The 18,945-nt window shown below is 59.8% G+C and overlaps 7 protein-coding genes across 7 annotated transcripts; 2 read left to right on the plus strand and 5 right to left on the minus strand.

Moving 5' to 3' along the window:
• Positions 1-54: 54 nt before the first annotated feature.
• Positions 55-1,123, minus strand: Q8F55_005211 (uncharacterized protein; the record flags this gene model as incomplete). The annotated part of the gene is made up of 5 exons (XM_069353701.1): positions 55-177; positions 212-364; positions 402-790; positions 839-954; positions 990-1,123. The coding sequence occupies 5 exons, from the start codon at positions 1,121-1,123 to the stop codon at positions 55-57; spliced, it is 915 nt and encodes a 304-aa protein (XP_069208343.1).
• A 1,522-nt stretch (positions 1,124-2,645) lies between these two features.
• Q8F55_005212 (uncharacterized protein) lies at positions 2,646-3,720 on the plus strand (the record flags this gene model as incomplete). Its single annotated transcript, XM_069353702.1, has 5 exons — positions 2,646-2,785; positions 2,819-3,320; positions 3,355-3,507; positions 3,556-3,650; positions 3,696-3,720. The coding sequence occupies 5 exons, from the start codon at positions 2,646-2,648 to the stop codon at positions 3,718-3,720; spliced, it is 915 nt and encodes a 304-aa protein (XP_069208344.1).
• A 611-nt stretch (positions 3,721-4,331) lies between these two features.
• Q8F55_005213 (uncharacterized protein) lies at positions 4,332-7,065 on the plus strand (the record flags this gene model as incomplete). Its single annotated transcript, XM_069353703.1, has 9 exons — positions 4,332-5,038; positions 5,084-5,561; positions 5,600-5,660; positions 5,698-5,886; positions 5,935-6,123; positions 6,162-6,297; positions 6,347-6,543; positions 6,588-6,804; positions 6,858-7,065. The coding sequence occupies 9 exons, from the start codon at positions 4,332-4,334 to the stop codon at positions 7,063-7,065; spliced, it is 2,382 nt and encodes a 793-aa protein (XP_069208345.1).
• A 692-nt stretch (positions 7,066-7,757) lies between these two features.
• Positions 7,758-8,213, minus strand: Q8F55_005214 (uncharacterized protein; the record flags this gene model as incomplete). Its single annotated transcript, XM_069353704.1, has 2 exons — positions 7,758-7,823; positions 8,010-8,213. 2 exons carry the CDS (start codon positions 8,211-8,213, stop codon positions 7,758-7,760), a joined length of 270 nt encoding a protein of 89 aa, XP_069208346.1.
• A 925-nt stretch (positions 8,214-9,138) lies between these two features.
• Positions 9,139-9,741, minus strand: Q8F55_005215 (uncharacterized protein; the record flags this gene model as incomplete). Its single annotated transcript, XM_069353705.1, has 5 exons — positions 9,139-9,217; positions 9,266-9,315; positions 9,370-9,422; positions 9,473-9,659; positions 9,739-9,741. 5 exons carry the CDS (start codon positions 9,739-9,741, stop codon positions 9,139-9,141), a joined length of 372 nt encoding a protein of 123 aa, XP_069208347.1.
• Positions 9,742-10,106: 365 nt separating this feature from the next.
• On the minus strand, positions 10,107-12,480 carry Q8F55_005216 (uncharacterized protein; the record flags this gene model as incomplete). The annotated part of the gene is made up of 9 exons (XM_069353706.1): positions 10,107-10,112; positions 10,185-10,253; positions 10,295-10,629; positions 10,675-10,774; positions 10,819-11,101; positions 11,138-11,475; positions 11,514-11,801; positions 11,853-12,104; positions 12,151-12,480. The coding sequence occupies 9 exons, from the start codon at positions 12,478-12,480 to the stop codon at positions 10,107-10,109; spliced, it is 2,001 nt and encodes a 666-aa protein (XP_069208348.1).
• A 1,561-nt stretch (positions 12,481-14,041) lies between these two features.
• On the minus strand, positions 14,042-18,367 carry Q8F55_005217 (uncharacterized protein; the record flags this gene model as incomplete). The annotated part of the gene is made up of 13 exons (XM_069353707.1): positions 14,042-14,138; positions 14,194-14,363; positions 14,405-15,004; positions 15,054-15,626; positions 15,680-15,874; positions 15,915-16,055; positions 16,097-16,211; positions 16,250-16,269; positions 16,704-16,869; positions 17,668-17,913; positions 17,964-18,203; positions 18,277-18,294; positions 18,348-18,367. 13 exons carry the CDS (start codon positions 18,365-18,367, stop codon positions 14,042-14,044), a joined length of 2,601 nt encoding a protein of 866 aa, XP_069208349.1.
• Positions 18,368-18,945: the final 578 nt, after the last annotated feature.

Genomic DNA, 18,945 nt, shown 5'->3' on the forward strand with positions numbered 1-18,945 from the left:
CCACTTCTGACCGAACGAACTACTTGCCGAGGACCAATCGTGCCGAGACCCAGCCTAGTACTCACACTCGAGGCTGGAGATCCAGACGCCGACGTACGGGCCGAGGTGGACCGCGGCGTCGAGGTACAGGGCAAAGTTGACAACAGCGCCGACGATGCCGAGGCCATCCTGGCACGACTGGGCGTCAGCCAGCACCAGCAATCACACTCACGTAGTTCTCCTGGCCGGGGCAGGCGCGGTACTGGGTACCACCGGGGCGGGTGATCCAGATCTCGTTGGACGACTGCTGGAAGCCCCAGTCACCGGGCGGGAGCTGGGGCACGACGTCGTTGTTGTTGACCATGTGCTGGGCGCGGTTTCCGAGCTGCGGCGTCAGCCAACTCACTGCTCACCCCACTCACCGTAGCGTCGACGTAGTTGGCCCAGGCGGGGTTGCCAACGCGGGGCGAGGCGAAGACGCGCGCGGAAACGGTCGCGCTCGAGCCGAGCAGCTTCTGGAGGTAGGTGGCGACGAGGTGGCCCTGCGCGCCACCGAGCGAGTGGCCAGTGACCAGGACCTGCTTGGTGCCGCCCTTGACTGCGTTCTGCACGGCCGGGCCGATGGCGCCGGCCATGCGCGTGAAGGCGCCGTAGAAGCCGTGGTGAACCTGCACGCCGGACGAGCCCGGGAAGTACTTGGTGTCGACGTTGACGAGGTCAAAGTCGATGTCGATGCCGATCGAGTCCGGCGAGAGGGGGTTGGTGCCGGCGATCGAGACGATGACGTGCGAGCCGTTGGTCCCGACGTAGTCTGGCGAGCGGCGTCAGCTGCGAGCGGCGCGGCGAGTCTCCCACTCACAGTACGGGTTGTACCCGTTGTCTCCGCCCGTGGCGAGGATGTTGAGCTTGGTGGTGTGATCGCAGTGCACGCCGCACGACCACGAGCGGACGCTGTCGGGGCCGCAGTACACGGCGCTGGGGTAAGCGGGCTGCTGTCGGGGGTCACTCACGCGGCGTAGTGCGCCATCGGGTGCCAGGTGGCCACGACGTCGGCGGAGAGGTCCCAGGCGCCGGCGCGCTCGACGGGCGCGGCGGCGACGAGGCTAGCGGCAGCGGTGGCGAGGGCGACGAGGGTGCGGAGCATTGTGTCGAGGGTGGTTGCCGTGTCGAGGCTTGGTGTCGAGTTGACGCTCCAGCAGCCAACCCAGCCCGACTTTTATACGCGACCTGGAGTCTCCACTCTCGCCTGCCCCCCGGGCCGACTGGAGTCTCCGGATCTGTGGGTCGCCCGATCCGGCGGTGCGGGCCCACCCCAAGCCCACCCCGCATGTAAGCGAGGCAAGGCAGCCGGTTCAGAACCAGAAGCGGCGGCCTGCGTGAGAGCGCGCGCGCGCGCGCGCACTTGGCAAGCAGGAATCACGGCTTTCCGGAGCTGTGGTCAGCGCAGCGCTCGACGACGACGAGCAGAGGCGAGAAGTGGCGCCGGCGCCGGCCTGCCGCCGAGCCCCTCGCACCGGTGACACACCTGGCGATTGAAACGGTCGGCTGCAAAGGGCGAAACAAGGGGCCGAGGCGTGCGCCGCGCCGCTAATTCTGGCCAGTGAGGCTGTGGATGGGGTCAGCAGGTCAGCTGAGCTCGCGCCGCGTGGTGCGCGCGTCGTCGTCGCCTCGTCGCGAGCGGCGCGCTCCGCCGCCGGCTGACTAGCTCCTCCCGGCGACGAACTACCCGGGGACCCCGGGCGCGACCCGACGCGCCGCACGCGAGCGCGCTCGGCCCTCGGCGCCAGGTCGCGCGAGCGCGTGGATGTGGATGACGTACTCGCGCTTCTCTAGCTGCCTTCTCTTCCTCTTGGTGGAGAAGCAGCCCGGCCCAACTACGCCAGCGCTCGCCAGGTCGCATTGCTCGCCAGTTGCATCGCGCTTGCCAGCCCACGACCGCAGCCCACGACCGCAGCCCACGACCGCAGCCCTCCGAGATCTCCGGAGCCGGCGCCGCTGATTTCCTCGACGCAGCCGGCACGTGAACGGTGGCGTGTGGCGCCCCCTGGCTCTGCTCAGCGCTAAACCTTGTCCGAGGCGCTGAGCGCACCGACACCACCAACCCCCGGGTATCGAGCTCGCTGGCCTGTGCGCTGCTATCAGTGCATGCACGGCACCCCGGCCCGCGGCCAGATTGCCCGTGCGTGCGTGCGCGTGCTCGCGGCGTCGCTGTGCCGGGGTGGAGCATCCCCATGAAACCGCCTCGCCTCGCACTCGATTGCCCCATCAGCGCGCCGCAGCGCGCCGCGTACAGCGGCGCGCTCATCCACCTTGCCCACGCCCCAGGCTCAGCAGACGCCGGCGCCGCCGAGAGCACCCGAACGTTCGTCGCCAGCCATCGCGTTAGCGCTCCGTGGCGCAGAGTTAGCCGGCGCCGTGCTATTCTTGCCACCCGTCGGCCTCACCGGTCGGCCTCACCGGCGCCAACCGCCGCGAGCGTACCAGTGGCATGTTGTGCGATAGTGGCACGTTTGCACGTTTGCTCGCTGCGCACGCCGAGCGCGGTGCTGGGCATCGCCGTCGTCGGCACTGTGTTGAGTCAGCGATGAACGTGTCTTCTGTTCGTGCTCGGTGGGTATAAAAGGCGTGCTGGGGGACGAGGGGACGAGGGCAAACACTCCGCCGACATGAAGCTCCTCGCTATCGCCGCGCTCCTCCCCACCCTCGCTCTTGCGGCCCCCGCGCCCGTGACGCTCGCCGAGCGCAGCTCGGTCGGCCTCAGCCCCGACGTCGTCAACACCTGGGCCCCGCTGGCGCAGTACGCTACGTAAGCCCGCCTCCCCCGCCCCACTGACCCCAGCGCGGCATACTGCGGCGGCGCGGTCTGGTCGTGGTCGTGTGGCGGCCCTTGCGACGCTGTCGCGCAGCCCGCGGTCCTCGCGCAGGGCGGCGACGCAAAGGCCACGCCCTACTTCTACGTCGCCAACAACGGCTCGCACATCATCGTGTCCATCTCGGGCACTAACACGCGCTCGATCCAGTCGCTCGCCGACGATCTCGAGTTCAACTTCACCACCCCGTCCGGCAGCTACTTCCCCGGCGCGGACGGCGTGCAGGTCCACCACGGGTTCTACAACACGTTCACCCGCGTCGCCGGCACCGTCGGCCCCGTGGTCCAGAACGCGGTCAACGCCGGCGCGACCCAGGTCATCGTCACGGGCCACTCGCTCGGCTCGGCGGTCGGCCACCTCACGGCAACCTACCTCCAGAACCTGCTCGGCACCAGCGCGACAGTGTACGCCAGGCTCTTCGCCTCGCCCAGGGTCGGCAACCAGGCCTGGGCCGACTATGTCGACGCGACGGTGAGTGTTGTAGGGAGGCGCCGCTGACGCCCAGCTCGGCGACCGCGCCCAGCACATGATCAACTACAACGATCTGGTCCCGACCCTGCCCCCGCGCTCGTTTGGCTTCCGCCAGTCAAGCAACGAGGTCTGGATCGCAAACGCCGCCGGTACCTCGTATGTCGCGTGCCCTGGCCAGGAGAGCACGGTGAGTGGGCGCGCGCGGGGTTCGAGGTGCCGCTGCTGACTCGCCCAGTCGTGCCAGGACAGCATGAACCTCACGGCCGACATTGAGAGCTTTGTCGAGTACCTCGACTTTGGCGCCCACTCGGGCCCCTACGCCGGTGTCAAGTGAGTGCAGCGCGGTGGACGAGGCGTGTAGCTGACCGCCTGTAGGGTTACGAGCGCTGCCTGCGCCTAGGATTCGAGCCACGGCTACGAACTGGGTGTGCGGTGGATACATGCAGAGATAGACGCGTAGTAGTGGTGACATTCCGCGATTGCGGATGTCGGAGGAAAAAAACGGCGATCTGGGCGAGACGAGGGTGTCTCTGATTGCGCTAATCAAGGCAATGTATGGCAAAGTGCGGCGACGACGGCGACGCGAGTGTAGTTTTCTTGTCCATGTCGTTGCAGGCGTCTGTCTCGAGCCGCTGTCGAGCCTGTGCATCCGTAGCGGTAGAGGACGCAGGATGCAGTTCGCGGCGCGTCGGCCGTCTCCGAACAATGACACGCGCTGCACACGCGACGAGGCACCAGCGAGTTGCAGCATGCCACTTGCCCCTTACGACAACCCGCCTGGCCGTGACGACGAGCCCTCCTCCCCCTCCCCTCCCTCCCCCCAATGACATGCACCGCCAAACACCACTCCATCTCCACCACCACCCCATATCACTCGTCCCGGCCGCGCTCCTCCCTCCCTTTTGTTAGACGCTCATACACAACGACGCACGCACTCCCCCACACACGGAGCGCACTCTTGCATACGCCCTCGCATCCCCACCCCCCGCACATCGCATCGCATCGCACACAATGACTACGCCCCCCAAGGGCCCCGCCGGCCTCGGCGCGCCCCCGCCGGGCACCTCGTCCTCGTCCTCCTCCGCATCGCAGCCGCGCAACGTGTCGACCGCGACGGTCCGTCCCGGGCTCCAGCAGGCCGACTCGTCGTCGTCTGGCCCACCCGCCGCCGCCAGCTCGTTTGTCAACACGCCGCCAGTGCAGCAGATCCCCGTCCGCCCACCACGTGCTTCCTTCTCGTCGACGTCGAGACGCCCCTCAATGGCCGCGGCGGCTGCAGGCGGCGAGTCGGACCCCAACCTCCTCGGCACGCGCACATCACTGTCGGGCCGTAGCTTCTCGAGCGCGCTCACCGCTTCCCGCGACCCGACCCCCAACCCCGCCAGCGGTGACAACGACGACCCGTTCGACGAGACCGAGCCTGGCGCTTCCACCCCCGCGGCTGGCGAGTCTGCATTCTCAAACATTGACGAGGTCCCCGACGAGGAGAAGGCACGCGTCCTCCGCCGCCACCTCATGACTGCCGACGAGCGTGGTTCCAAGTCGAGCACTCCGGCGCTCCGCGTGAGCCCCTCGGGCTCGCCCAGCGGCGGGAGCATTGCAGGCCCGCCGTCCGACGCGCCGCCAGGCGACAGCTCGGCCTCGGGCTACGGCAGCACGTCGAAGCGCGACGACGACGCCTTCCCGATCCCGTACGATGCCCCAGGCATGGACGTCACGTAGGTCTCACTCACTTGCCACTGGGACCCAGCTAACACCTCCAGCCACGACTTGTACAAGTGGCAGAACGACCATCGCCCTCGTCCAGGCCGCTCGGCGTCCTTCTCGCATGCTGATCGCAGCGATATCGTCGACCCCACCCTTCAGCATATCAAGGAGCCCGGAGGATTCCGCCGCAACTTTGTGTCGGCCCGCGCAGCCGAGCGCGGAGACGATGCGCCCCCCATGGTCCGCAACGTCATCGACTTCCTATACCTCTACGGCCACTTTGCCGGTGAAGACCTCGATGAAGACGAGGATCTGGAAGACGAAGACGAAGAGGCAGCGGCGGAACAGGCTGCGGCCGAGGAGGGCCGCCGCCGCCTCGCTTCGTCCTCGCGCGGTGGCTCACCCGGCCCAGGTACCCGGGCTGCCAATGAACGTTCGCCGCTGCTCAAGAGGTCGATGAGCCACGGCAGGCAGAAGCGCCAGAAGAGCACGCCGGGCCAGGGCACCGCCACTGTCACCCAAGCTTGGTTGATGGTGAGTACCTCACGCGATGGGCAACTGACTCGTCGCAGCTCCTCAAGGGCTTTGTCGGCACAGGCATTCTCTTCATGGCCAAGGCTTTCTACAATGGAGGTAGGTCGCAGGCTTCTCTATCCAGCTGATCGCCCAGGTATGCTCTTTTCTACTGTCGTCCTCCTCGCCATCGCCGCCATCTCGCTGTGGTCGTTCCTTCTCCTCGTGGACACTTACCTCAAGGTCCCAATGTCGTTTGGTGACATGGGTGGTCACCTGTACGGCAAGTACATGCGCCTCAGCATCCTCACTTCCATTGCCGTCTCTCAGATCGGTTTCGTTGCAGGTCAGTTGCCTTTGACACACCGCGAGCGCCCTCCTGACTCGGGCCCAGCCTACACCATCTTCGTCGCCGAGAACCTACGAGCTTTCGTTCTTGCAGTCACCGACTGCGCGCATGACATCCCTACGTCATACTTGATCTTTGCTCAGCTCCTCCTCTTCCTCCCTCTCTCCATGATCCGCAACCTCGCCAAGTTGTCCTTCACCGCCTTGGTTGCAGACGCTTTTATCTTGCTCGGCCGTAAGTCCCTTAGTCATGGCCCTTCTGCTGACACTCAGTCCTCTACATTGGCGGAACGGAAATCTCAGTCATTGCCAAGAACGGCCTTCCTCCACCCGATGTTGTGGCGTTCAACCCCAGGGACTTCCCCTTGCTTATCGGCACAGCCGTGTTTGCTTTCGAGGGTATCGGCCTGTAGGTAGCGCAAGGGCACCAGGCGAGACGCCAGCCACTAACTCCACAGCGTTATCCCCATTGCCGAATCCATGAAGGAGCCCAAGAAGATTCACGGCGCGTTAACCGGCGTCATGATCATCGTGGCCACGCTCTTCACCACGTTTGGCGTGCTGGGCTACGCAGCGTACGGCAGCAAGGTGCAAACCGTTGTCATTGTCAACCTTCCGCAGGAGGAGCACTTTGTCCAGGGCGTCCAGTTCCTCTGTAAGATACGACTCAGACCCTCCTGGCAGCCGCTGACATCCCAGACTCGCTCGCTATCCTTCTGTCCATTCCCCTGCAGCTCTTCCCTGCCGTCCGCATCATGGAGACTGGACTCTTCTCCAGGAGCGGCAAGCACAACCCCAAGGTCAAATGGCAAAAGAACATCTTCCGCGCCGGGACAGTCATCTTCTGCTCCCTCCTGTCATGGGCAGGGTCTTCCGAGCTGGACAAGTTTGTGTCCCTCATCGGCGCTTTCGCTTGGTACGTGCATCGCAGTCGGTCCGATTGGCACGACATGAGCTGACTCTGCACAGTATCCCCCTTTGCTTCATCTACCCCCCCATGCTTCACCTCAGGGGGTGCGCGACAACTCGTCGGCAGAAGCTGCTCGACTGCCTTCTCATCGGGTTCGGACTGGTCGTTGGCGTCTATACGACTATCCAGACACTCCGCAGTCTTTTCACCCCCAGCTCAGGTGAAGCTCCTCGGCTTGGAAAGTGTGAAGTACCGAGCCCGTACTAAACATCATGCTCTATCGGTTCTACATACATGGAAAGGCGGCCGAGAAATGTGACCAGTGAGCACGGAGCGGGGTGCAGCAGCGTGATGGTAGCTTCAAAGCTGGTTCCGCATTCCGGCCACTCGCAGTTGACTGTGAATGTGAACACTCAGTGAGCCGCTATGTAGGAGACAAGTCTTCACCCAACAGCGGCCCGTGGTAGCCAAGCCAGCTGGGGTTGAAGCTGTACGGCCTTGAGTAGTCCAGACATATCGGCGGGTACATGGCGGTGTAGACTGCTGGGCTGAGAGGAGGCGTGCTCATGATGTCGTTTCTCGTCGAACCTTGCAGATTTTGAATCGTGACGGGTGGAGTCAAGGGGGAGCGGTGCAAGCCGCCGTACGGCTTGACGTAGCTAGGAAGACCGGGAGAAGTGGACGGCGGGAGCACTCCAAAGTCGAGAGAGCCATCGGCACTGGGGAGGTGGGCCTGTTGCACATGCGGAATCGATATGCAAGTTGTGGGGTAGGAAGCTGAGGAGATAAACTGAGTTGTCCGGAACGGATTCAACCTGAAGTCGGCTTTCCCAGCGGCTCCCCCAGCAGCTTGGACCGCGAGCGGAGAAGTTGTTGCTTCCTCCTTCCGTGGCAGACGACGCTTTCGTGGCGCCGGCGTCGAGTCGCTGTGGTCTCTGTCCGCTTTGCGCTTTATCCCGCTAGCTGTCGACATCATTGACGGCGTCACGATGCTTGTGGCCTCCGAAGAGGAAAGCCTGCGCGAGCTCTTGTTTCCCACCAGTGCCTGCGGGGTTTGGGGTCGGCCAACTTCATCGTTTGCCGTCGAGCTTGAGGCATAGCCGACTGATCGGAAATCGGGAGGTAGAATCTGCGTCGGCATGGCCATCATCAGTATCCTTCCGGACGCTGCCAGGCAGTACAGTACTCACGTCAACCACCCATTCACCAACCTTCTCATCCAAGAAGTACGCCTTCATCTTTTGAATGAGATCTCGTACCTCCTCTCGCGTTTCTTCTCCGGATTCGTATCTCTTAATGAGGTTGGCCATGCCCGACTTGGTGCCGTGCGCCCAGTTTTGCTTGATGTTGTTCCAATTCGAGCGGCGCCGCCAGTTGGTGAAGTGCGAGTCCACGTTGCGAACTGTCACGCCCATGAGGCCCGCCCAACGGCTCTTCTCTTGAGGGGAAGGATAAGGGTCCCCTAAGTGCTGAAGGAACCAAGTGCGCAACGAAAGCAGTGATTTGCACTCCGTCTGCTCATCTTGTGCTAGTACAGGCGACCAGCTTGGTCCCAGCACCCCTGGTGGGGGCGGCGGCGATGATGCGGGTAGTGGAGAGGGCGTGGCAGCTGGGTCCTGTGAGTCTTGATACTCGAGGCGAGCAACAGGCAAGCACCGCACTTACAGTCGCTGCTATCATTCACGATCTTTTCCACCCTCTTGCAAACTTTGCTGGAGCTTAGGCGGAAAAGACGCTGAATTGCTTGCGCCCCCGTCGCTCGAGAAGGGAGTTGCGGGCGCAGGTTGGTCTTCACCAGAGGGGCTGCCTTCCCCATCCTCTTTCTTTGGCGAGTCAGGAAGATTGTGGTAGCGGGGAATGTGGTAGCGGGGAACGCAGAGTGAGGTGAAAGTGGATGTAGGAGATGGTTGGCAGGTCAGCAGTGGGTAGGACGTGTGGGATATATGGGAAGAGACAGGTGCGAGATTATCCTCGTGTCGAACAAAGCAAACAGCATTGAGAACAATGACAACAGAAATGGACCAAAGGAGTGGAGGTCAGGGGCAGTCACGTGCCAACCGCTCGCCGAGCTTGCCGAACCCTCTTTTGGTCCAGAAGGCAAGACAGTCTGCAAGTTGCTCACAAAAAATGACTGCTGCCTGCACAACCACGGCTTCCTTGCACAGCGAGCAGCTCCTACGACCATAAGTGCCCTGCTTGAAATCTAATAAGCCCACGGATCGAATGGGACGTGAGTCAAGCCTGGTAGGCAGAGTCCGGGTCACCAGAAACAAGCATGCCATACATGAACGCCGCTCACTGGCGTGCTATCCTTGTACGAACGTCTCTGACAAGGAGAAGTTACTCCTCGTCGTCGGCCTCGTCCTGGTCAACCTTGAAGTACCTCAGCGAGTAGGTGTCCTTGGAGGTGGCAACAACGCTGGAGGGTCAGAACCAGATGCCACCGGTAAGTCTATGGGATACTCACCGAAGGAAGTTCTCGAACGAGTTCTTCTTCAGGTGCTTCTTCGTAAGGTACTAATGCGCGTTAGTTGAATGGCCCTGCCCGTCAACTGGTCCTCAGAGTCTCACCTTGAGGTAGCGCTTCGAGAAGGGGATCTGCGAAGTAAGGACGAGCTTGTTGCCTTGGTTCCAGTCAGCATAGCGTTTTCTTCGTCCGGATTCCACTACGCACCCTCCTTGGTGAGCTGGATAGCGTCACCGAGCTGGCCAGCCTTGCCCTCGACCTTGATGCGGTCGTGGAGGAACTTCTCGAAAGCAGCCGGGTCAAAGACGTTGTCGTTGGCCGGGACCGAGTAGTCCACGTAGAACTTGTGCTGGGGCTTGCCCGCAGTCTTGGTGGCAGAGGAAGTGGCCTTGGGCTGTGAAATAGCAATCATTGCGAGAGCAAGAAGTTATGCGTCAGAAAATAGCGCGTCTCTTGTCTTGGGAGGAACATACCATGTCTACAGGTGTTTCTGCAAAACGTAGGTTGTTGAAGAGACGAAAACGAGATGATGGACAAGAAATACTTGTCGCGTCGAAAATGCCGGAGACCCGGAGTTATGGAAGGCCGAGGACAGTGGCGATGTTCGGGGTATCACGTGACCAAACTTAAGGACCATTACGTAATGATCTGCGGTTCTCAGTCATTTACTCGGAAAGACCCGATTGCGGTAAAGCAGCCGTCAGTCAGTCTTCATGTGCAGCCTACAGCAAAGCAATCCCACTCCCAAAACACACGAGCGCCCGATACCGTGCAGGTGTGATCCATCCGCAACTTCTGTCTCATAAGGGCCCTTTGCGGGACTGTCTACACCTCATCGTCTTTATCCCTGTAGAGATGCGTCAGTGTCAGTTGACTTCAGCAGGCAACGGGCAGCATTCCTGCTCACAATGCCACTTACCAAGGTTTGGCGAAAGCGCAACAGCGGTGCAAGGTCCTTGACCGGGCAAGCGAGCCGTAAGAAGTCGTGCTGCAACAGTGAGCTGTTTGTCCCTGGCATCATGCACGAACCTTCAGGAGCTCTGTTGATGTTGCGCGGAAGTTCACGTCCACACAAAGACAGACGCTCAAGAAGTGTTTGAGGTCTTGGCTGAGCTTGTCCGGCTGTTTGAGCGTCGGTGTGCCATTGGTGGCAATGAGGTAGAGGGCCTTGAGAGGCTCCTCGTCTAGATACGGTGGCTCGTTCTCGATCATTTCAATCGCCATGATGCCAAGCGACCAAATATCCACCTTGGCCCCATACTCCTTCTGCTTGACGACTTCTGGGGCCATCCAGTAAGGAGTGCCTACCATCGTCGCCCTCTTCGACTTCTGGTCAGTCAATTTGGCGCAGAAGCCGAAGTCGGCTTGGTTGGGTCAGCAGGTGACAGGAAGGGTGCTAGGTGACGCACTGATCTTGACCTCTCCAAAGGCATTCATCAGGAGGTTGTCCGACTTGATGTCACGGTGAATAATGGAGCGCGAGTGCAAATGCTGCAATCCGCGACAAGTCTGAGAGGGGACCAATCAGCCAGAGCCGCTAGGCTGGTACGCACCTCGAGACAGATGCAAGCAATCTGCTCCTCGGTCAATTTGTTGTTCTCGATGACGTCGGTGAGGGCACCACCCTCCATATACTCCATCACGACCCAGAGCTCGGTACTCTTGACAAGGAAGGATTCCAAGAAGTTGACAACGTTTGGGTGTTGAGATTCCTTCATGACGATGATCTCGTTGACAATGAGCTCCTTGCGAGGCTGCTGGGCGAGGTCCATCTGCTTGATGGCCACCTTCTTGCCATTAGAGAGTGTCTTGGCAACGTAGACCATTCCAGATGCACTGATCCGTCAGCACTGCTCGAGAAAGACAACGTACCCTTGGCCAACCTTCTTAATCTTGGAATACATGGTAGATGGGTCATCGGCACTGACAACGGATCGCAGCTTGTCCATAATCTGGGCTTCATTCATGGTGCTGATTCGCCGCTCGACCTGACGAGAAGGAGCAGGTGCCGAAGGCGAGGCTGCGGGCGCAGGCTCGGGACCCTTGACTGGCCGTGTAGGCACAGGCGAGGGCTCCGCCTTCGGCTGGCTGCTAGCAGGCTTTGCTTCCACAGGTTTGGCTGCTGCAACTGGTGGCCGCGGTGGGGCAGGAGCCTTACGCTCAGCGGTGAGCGTCCGTGGTGGTTGCCGAGAATCAGGATGGGGCTTGGGCTGCTAGGTTAGTGACGCCGGATACGATAATAGCTTACCTCGTCTCTTGAGACATCATGCCGCGGCAGAGGTTTCGGTGGAGCTGGCGGTGCGTCACGCGTTGCGATCGGAAGCGTTTGCCCACTAAGCCCCGTCGTGGGGGGGAAACGAGGTGCAATGGGGGGCTGGGACGCGGACAGAATGACCGATGGGCTGTACTCCGCCTGTCCCATTTGCTGCTGGGTGTAGAACTGCAGCACATCCAGTACTGCCTCTGGATTCCGAGCAGCCTCCTCCTTGGTGATGGCAGACGACGTCAGCAGCTTGGACCACTGCTGCGGTAGGCCCTACGACAGCATTAGCGTGCCACGTCCAAAAACGCGGATAGGTGAACTGACCGTGAAACCACCAGTCAATGGATCGAAACCAACGTGGACTTGGTGGACAAAGTTTGTTGGCTGGCTCACTCCCATTAAAGGTGAACGCGAGTAGATGTCCTCCATCCAGCCGTACACCTCCTCGTCCGACTTGAACGCAAGATAAATGATCTTCTCCTTGATCTCGACTTCCACGCAAAACGCCCTGTTGTTGACCCGCTGAACGTCCACTACTTCGGCCAATTGGCAGACGAATGCTGGAGACGACGCTTGCTAAAGAGGTCAGGTGTCGTGCTTGGGCAGACGTCCAGGTGCTCACCTCGCTTTTGAATATTTGAAGCTCGTTGACGGTCAACACCAGCCACTTTTTGGGCCATGGCATAAAGGGGATCATGAAGCCTTCACCGCCAACTTGGGCAGCGCCCGTGCGGATAATGGCGCTGACGACTTCATTGGAGGTAGTGGAGCCAGCTGGGCTAAGGCCAGGAAAGGAGTTGCCATACATCTTGGAGGGGTACCCAGGACCTGCTGCGTCTCGTGGAGTCGAGCGCGCAGGCGCCGAGTAGCCTGAAGGAGAATGCTTCACTCCTGGAGGTGCTGGGGCAGGGCGCGACGGGGTTAACGAAGCTTGCTGCGACCACTGAGACATGGTTTCAAGGCGGGTGATTGAGTGTGTAACGAGTCGAGGTGTGAGCGGTACTCAAGTAGCAAGCCGATGTGGGCGGCTGATGGCCAAAGGCGGAGCGCGTAAAGAGTATGAGACCAGCGCGTGCAGGTTTGTCTTGCTGCCAGTCGTGTGACTAGGGGGAGAGGGGGGGAGGAAGGGCGTGGGAGGGGCGGATGCTTGTAGTAAGTCGCGTCGTGGCGAAGGTGAACTGTCGCGCACTGTCGTAGGGTTGGAGTGAGAAGGGCCGGGGCTGGTTGAATGACTCGTGAATGGGATAGGAAGGGTGCAGAGTGGGGGCTGAGCAATCCTGTTTGTGCTCGCTGCTATCGTTGCTGCGGCCGTGATTGTCGTTGCTTGTCGTTGTCGATGTCGTTTTTGGCAACTGGAATGGATGGATGGATGCAAGATGGGATGATGTTCATGTCATACGCATTGGACGCATTGATGAGGTGTCGGCGGCGGCGGCGGCGGCGGTGGGCGGTGGGCGGGCGGGCGGGCGGCGCGTGAGGTGGGTGGGGTGGGGTGCGGAGGGAGGAAGAGGGGGGGAGAGGGGAGGGTTGAATAGAGGGGTAGGGTAGGGTACGCGGCGCGCGCACGGGTGCGCCAGGGTCAAATGGGGGAAATGGGTGGGAGGAATGTGTGTGCTGCACTGTGGATCTTTGGATGGATCCGTCAGGTCGGCGTAGAATCGACAGACGGACTGATAGATAGTTGCCCTCACGAGGCGAAGGGCCAGAGGAGCCAAACGCACAAGGGGCAGCACCAGCAGCAAGCACAAACAGGGTCTGGCTGGACAAAGAGTCGCGGCGCGCGGATTGCTGGCGCGCTTCCTTTTAGTGTGCCGGGTGGGTGCGTGGGTGCGTGTCGGCGGGAGAGCGCAGCAGCGACACAGAAATGATGGCGGCGGCAGCGCCGCGCGCGCGGCGCGGGTCCAGTTCAGTTGTGTGGGTCTGGCTGGCAACGAAGGGTCAACAGCGGCGGCGGCGGTGGCAAAGTTAGTTTACAATACTGCCGAGGTGTGCGCTGAGAGCTCACCGGCGGCCCACGAGGAGAGAATGGGGTGCGTGGCCTCAGAGAGAAGTAAGGACATGGCCCACGGCCCACAGTGTGCCGCCATGCCACCGGCCAACATTACGCGTTCGCTTTGTGACCGACGAGATTCGATGCCTTGAGCAAGAGGGGTGCTCCTTAATCCAGGGATAAAGCCGGGCAAGGCTGACTGACACGCGTCGCGCACCAGATGCGTGACAACCAAGCAAGCACCGTTGCTATCAGTCCCGCCTAGTACTCGTTCGTGTGTGCGCATTAGCAATCGGTATAGAGGTTAAACGGTGTTTACACCCGCTACCTTACATCTACTGTGCAATGTATCACAATCCATCAAGCAGAGTGTGCATCAGCCACTTCCACATCGTTTCCTTGGTGCCACTCTCCGACAGCTCATTGCTGGTAATACTTGCATGGCCAGTTTGTGAGGCCTTGGCCGTATGCTACATACATACACTACTTCCCTCGGCCATAATCATCTCCTCGGTCCCAACCATCAGCGACGCCGGCGACTTCCTTTGACCCCCGTGTCATTCAGCTTGACCGCGCTCAACGTCTGAATCTGCTGCGCGAGGAACTCTTGCGTGCCCTCCCTTCACGATCCGTTAGCACAATGAGCAACACCCGCGGGCTCTAGCCCCAACGTACCTCATGCGCAAAATCTTCATGATGATCTCAGTGTTGTTGCCTTGTTGTGGGATGGAGCGTTTTGCAGTCTTCCGGGCCCGGATGGTCCCGAGGTTCCTCTGGCCCACGATCGACTTGCTCGGTTTCATGGCCTTGTTCTTCAATGTGTTCTGGAATCCGCGAATGCATTCCTGCAGCTGTCAGTGGCCATGCGCAGTGCACTTCAACTTACCTCCATGAGATCATCGGTGCTCCAGTCGTAGTAAATGCGTACACTCATAATCTCGTTAAACTTGGCGTTTTGAAGCGTAGTGAGAGAGACACCGCTCTCGTCGCCAGCAGCGTAAAAGAAGTCGCGTAGGAACTTCAGCCACTTGAGACATATGTCCAGCTCGCTGTCTGTCAATGCCCGCATGTCACTAGGTTTGTCGCTCAATGGTGGGACGATGAGGGCTTCGATGGTGGTGAGGATCTGCTTCCACAGCTTGGCCATCACCATCTGCATGGCATCTGGCGACAGAGTCGAGGCCAGGGTGTGGTTGTTGGTCTCGAAGTAGTCGAGCAGGGGGTCGATCGCTGTTTCGATCTCCTTATCCGACGGCCCGCGCTTTTGGGATGGCGACGCTTTGAGTTGAGTAACCTCAGAAGCAGGCAATGGGATCGTGTAGTCGGCCTGGGAGGACCCCACAGCATTCCTAGAGGCCGCCCAGATGCGGCCCAGGGCATCATTGGAGATGCGAAGGGCGTCGTTGTAGTCGATGCCAGGGGCGCCAGGCTTCAAGACTGACTTGATGGCGCTTCGTGACAGAGTGTGCCGGAGAACAGGAGTCATCTGACTGGGTTAGCTTTTGTTCAATTGGCGAGCGTGTAGAGGGCCCTACCTTGTCCACAAACATGCGGACCATGTCCGATTCGGATCGCTTAAGCCATCTAAACGCTCGTCCGAAGTGGAACTGAATGTCGTCTCGCTCCCCCTCCATGCTGATCCGTAACAGAACATGGCCTTTGGTGTTGAGGGGAAGTAGAACATCTTTGCTGATGAGATCCACATACTGCGAAGGGTCTAGTCGAAGATATGCTCGCCCAAGCAGTTCATGCTTTCCAGTAAGGGTGCGATGGCGAACGGTGACCATGAACCATGCTGTTTGACGCGTTGCGATGTCGAAGGTTTCGTCCCAACGCGGGTCGTAGTCGTCGTAGATCGTGCGGGTCTTGGCGTACCTGTTCCCGTGCTCGTCGGAGAGGACAACAAACGTGTCAGGAGCCCTCGAAGACCCTTCGAGTGTCAAGCCCTCGCCATGGACGATTTTGATTGTGAAGAGGGAGGCCTGCTCGGCCGACGGGATTACGGGCTGGTTCACGTCGATGGATGCAAACTCGTCAACGCGCATTTCCTGATAGAGCTTGTCCATCTCCTGTCGTGCAATGTCCAGGTTGTTGAGCTTGACGCATGACTAGCAGTAGAGATCAGCAAGACGAACATGTGAGATGAACTTGGCCGGCTCACCGCTGCCGAAAAGTTGAAGAAAGCCTGAATTTTGCGGTCACCTTGGAGGTGAGCAATCGTGCTCTTCGCCTTTTCGATCCATGCTTGCTGCTTGACAGTTGCGGGCAGGGACTCGACTTGCTGAATCTCCGTCATCTCTTCTGTAAACTGTCGCTCGAGTTTGGAGCAGTAGTCATTGATAGACAGACTGATTATCTGCGGCCGTTAGAGACCGCGTTCCCGTCATCAGGCGTACCTTTGCAAGGCGGGTGACAAAATGAGCCAGCTCCTCCCTGTCGTCCCACTGCAGATCCAGAATGAAGGCCACTGCGCTGTGGAATGAAGCAAACAGATCCGTAACCGAGGAAGAGTGCCCGTTTGGTCCGGTTGGAGTGAACTGCCGAGTCAGCCAATGGCCGAAGCACTCATGAAGCTCACGTTATCCAAACTGAGGGCGTTGTCCGCCCATTGCCTCATCTTGATGGCGGTGTCGTCCAGCCACGCTGTGACCACGGGCGCGAATATCGCAGACAGAGAAAAGATTGACGGCTCCCTGGGATGTGTTAGCCCCTACCAGTCACAGCAACCCACATGCCAAACGCCATGCCCATCTGCTGAAGCTTTTGGGCTCTCTGATAGACCCCAAGTGATTCCTCCAGATCAAGCCCGGCATCCCCTCGAGGAACTTCGGTGGCAGACATGGCCTCTTCGAGGTCTCGAATCCAAAGTGACAGATGTTGTTGTAGAACAAGCGCGACGACGTCTACTTGGCTGAGCTGTGTCAGTTGCGCTCTAAAGCATGCACGCACGATGTCACAGGACTGGGAAACCATTTGTCAAGCTTCTTCGCACTCGATTCGATCCAAGTCGCCAACGCCAACGCAAAGCTTCGATTCTTGCCGCCTTCATGATTGTATGTTTCACTGGCTTCGTTGATGTAGTTCAGATACGCCTGCTGTCGTAAACGGTCGCAGATGGTGCGTTGGACTCGTTGCAACGAAGGGTCGTCGACATCATCGACATTCAGGGTGTGCCATTGATCCACTGCTTGCCGGAACTCGGGGGCAAGATATCCGCGGGGTGTGGCCAGCGATAGTTCGATGTCCTTGAGGAAGAACGAGTTGCGGTTGAGGAGCACTGATTGAAGAGCCTGTTGGTCTGGGATGGCCCACTCGGACACTGGCTCTTCCTCTGATGCTCGGCCGACAGCCCTGACAGCTTCGAAAACACATTCTGGGGGCACATCACCCTGCTCGTAGTGTCCTTCGATGGCATCGAGGAAAGTCCACGAGCGAAACGAAGGTGGAAGCCTCCATCGCAGAGCGCACTGCTCCAAGAGGTTGACATGTGCGGCTGAGAGGATGCCCAGAGAAACGTCTTGATCCTCTGGAAGCGTCCTCAGTGTGTGAAGATCATGTTCGAGACAAAGGCGAAGAAGGGACCGATATGCCTCGCGAGGGTCTGGTGGGATGAATGTGAGGGTGCGGTGATCGATTTGAAGTCGGTCGAGGGAGAAGGCGAGGTCTCCTTGGTCGGTGCGACTGGATCCACGATCCCGCTGCGGGTCGATTTTCATGAGCTCTGTGGTCATGTCGGACAGAGTTGAGATTTCACGGGACCGGTGACCCGTCCACAAGCTGTCCTCTGAGAAGTCGGATGGCCCGTAAGGGACAGGGTTGTCGGTTCCAAGTCGGGACAACAACACCTTGCAAGAGTCAGTTTAGAACCAAGCTCATCTTACCTTCAGGTCATCAACTGCCGCTTGAATGGTGCAGATTGGGCGCAGCGCCTCTACCTTATCGTCAAAGGCTTTGCTATCTAACTGCAGCAAACTTCGAACTGCCTCGATGCAAACAGAATCAGCCGGGTCTGGGGCTGCCCGAGAAGGCTGTTTGCTCGCCGTGGTGTCGCCAGGAGCTGCAGATTGATGGACAGCACTCTTACGGTGATCTGACTGCAGGCCAGTTCGGTAGGTTGATAGGCGGTTACGGATCTCGGATGTGACTGACCCAATGGAGTTGAGGTTATCACTCAACAGGTCGATGAAGAGGAGAGTCTGAGGGTTAAGCTCGTTCTTCCAGCCGCCTTCTGCGAGTTCAGGCTCCTTCTTCAGCGCGCGAGTTGATGCCGACACGAAAGCGAGAATCAAGTCTTCAAGTTTCCGTGATTCCTTCAGTTGGCGTTGGAACGTCTTGTCGGACCAACTCGATGACCAAAAGGTCGCAACTGAGCGGCGGAAGCGCTGGTCCGAGTACCTGAGCCATTCGGTCAGCCTCAAGAAGCTCGCACGGCTTGGTTGCCATACTTTGGATCATGGCCCATAGCAATCTTTTGCAGAGACCCGTCCAGAACCTTGATGAACTTTTCTGGATATCGCGGCGACTTGCTCGAATCTCGCCCAATGAGTGATCCAAAGTCGAGGGTGAACGAGGCAACAGAGTCGTGGGGTCGATGGCCAGCAGCGGCAGAAGCAGTGGTTGGGGGCTCTGGGGCAGCGGCGGCCGCCAGAGCCTTGCGCGAGCTGCCAATGGCTTCCTGGAGACATCTGTGGTCCTGTTAGGTTCAAAGAACGGGCGTGCCGGTTGCGGACCACGTATGGGAACGCGTAAAGAACTCACGCTACGCGCAGGGCATAGCTGTCGATCGAGTTAGCTGGTGAAGATGGGATCCAAGGTGGGGTGGTACTTACTCCAACGCAGCCTCCGACATGTCAGGCCACCTCCCTTGAGGAGCAGGTCAAGCTATCGTATGATGGATCGCTAACTTGAGTGGTAGGGTGGGGTATAGTGGGTGCCGGTATTGAAGCGGTCTGCTGGATTGTAGTTGTTGAGATGCAATGTTGGCTGGATGGTAAGTAGGACGAGTGACGATGATGATGTTGGTGTGTGTGTGTGTTGGACCGGGCTGGCTGGCTGGCTGGCTGGCTGGCCCCTGGCTGGGCTGGGCGTGGTTGGTCGTTGGTGGGTGGGGTGGGGGGCGCGTGTGTCAGGTTGGGTGGGTCTCTGACTGCACAGTCACGCCTGCACGCACGACACGAAAAGCATGAGCGGGAGAGCACTAAAACCGCACACCCATGCACAACCTTTGCGTGCTGCGTGCTACGGCGACGACTGGCTGCTCGCTCCTCGCCATCTCATTGCGACTGCCCGACTCATACAAACAAATCTGCAGACCTCAAAAGGTCACAGTGCCGCCCGCCGACGTGCGCGGCCAAAGGCCCGCCCCTCTACCCTCCTCGGCATGGGCCGTCTTGGCCGCTCACCGTCCACGGTCCATGAACCTAGCCT

The sequence above is a fragment of the Vanrija albida genome, assembly GCF_041260175.1.
Source record: "Vanrija albida strain AlHP1 chromosome Unknown contig_4, whole genome shotgun sequence".
NCBI classification, from domain to species: domain Eukaryota; kingdom Fungi; phylum Basidiomycota; class Tremellomycetes; order Trichosporonales; family Trichosporonaceae; genus Vanrija; species Vanrija albida.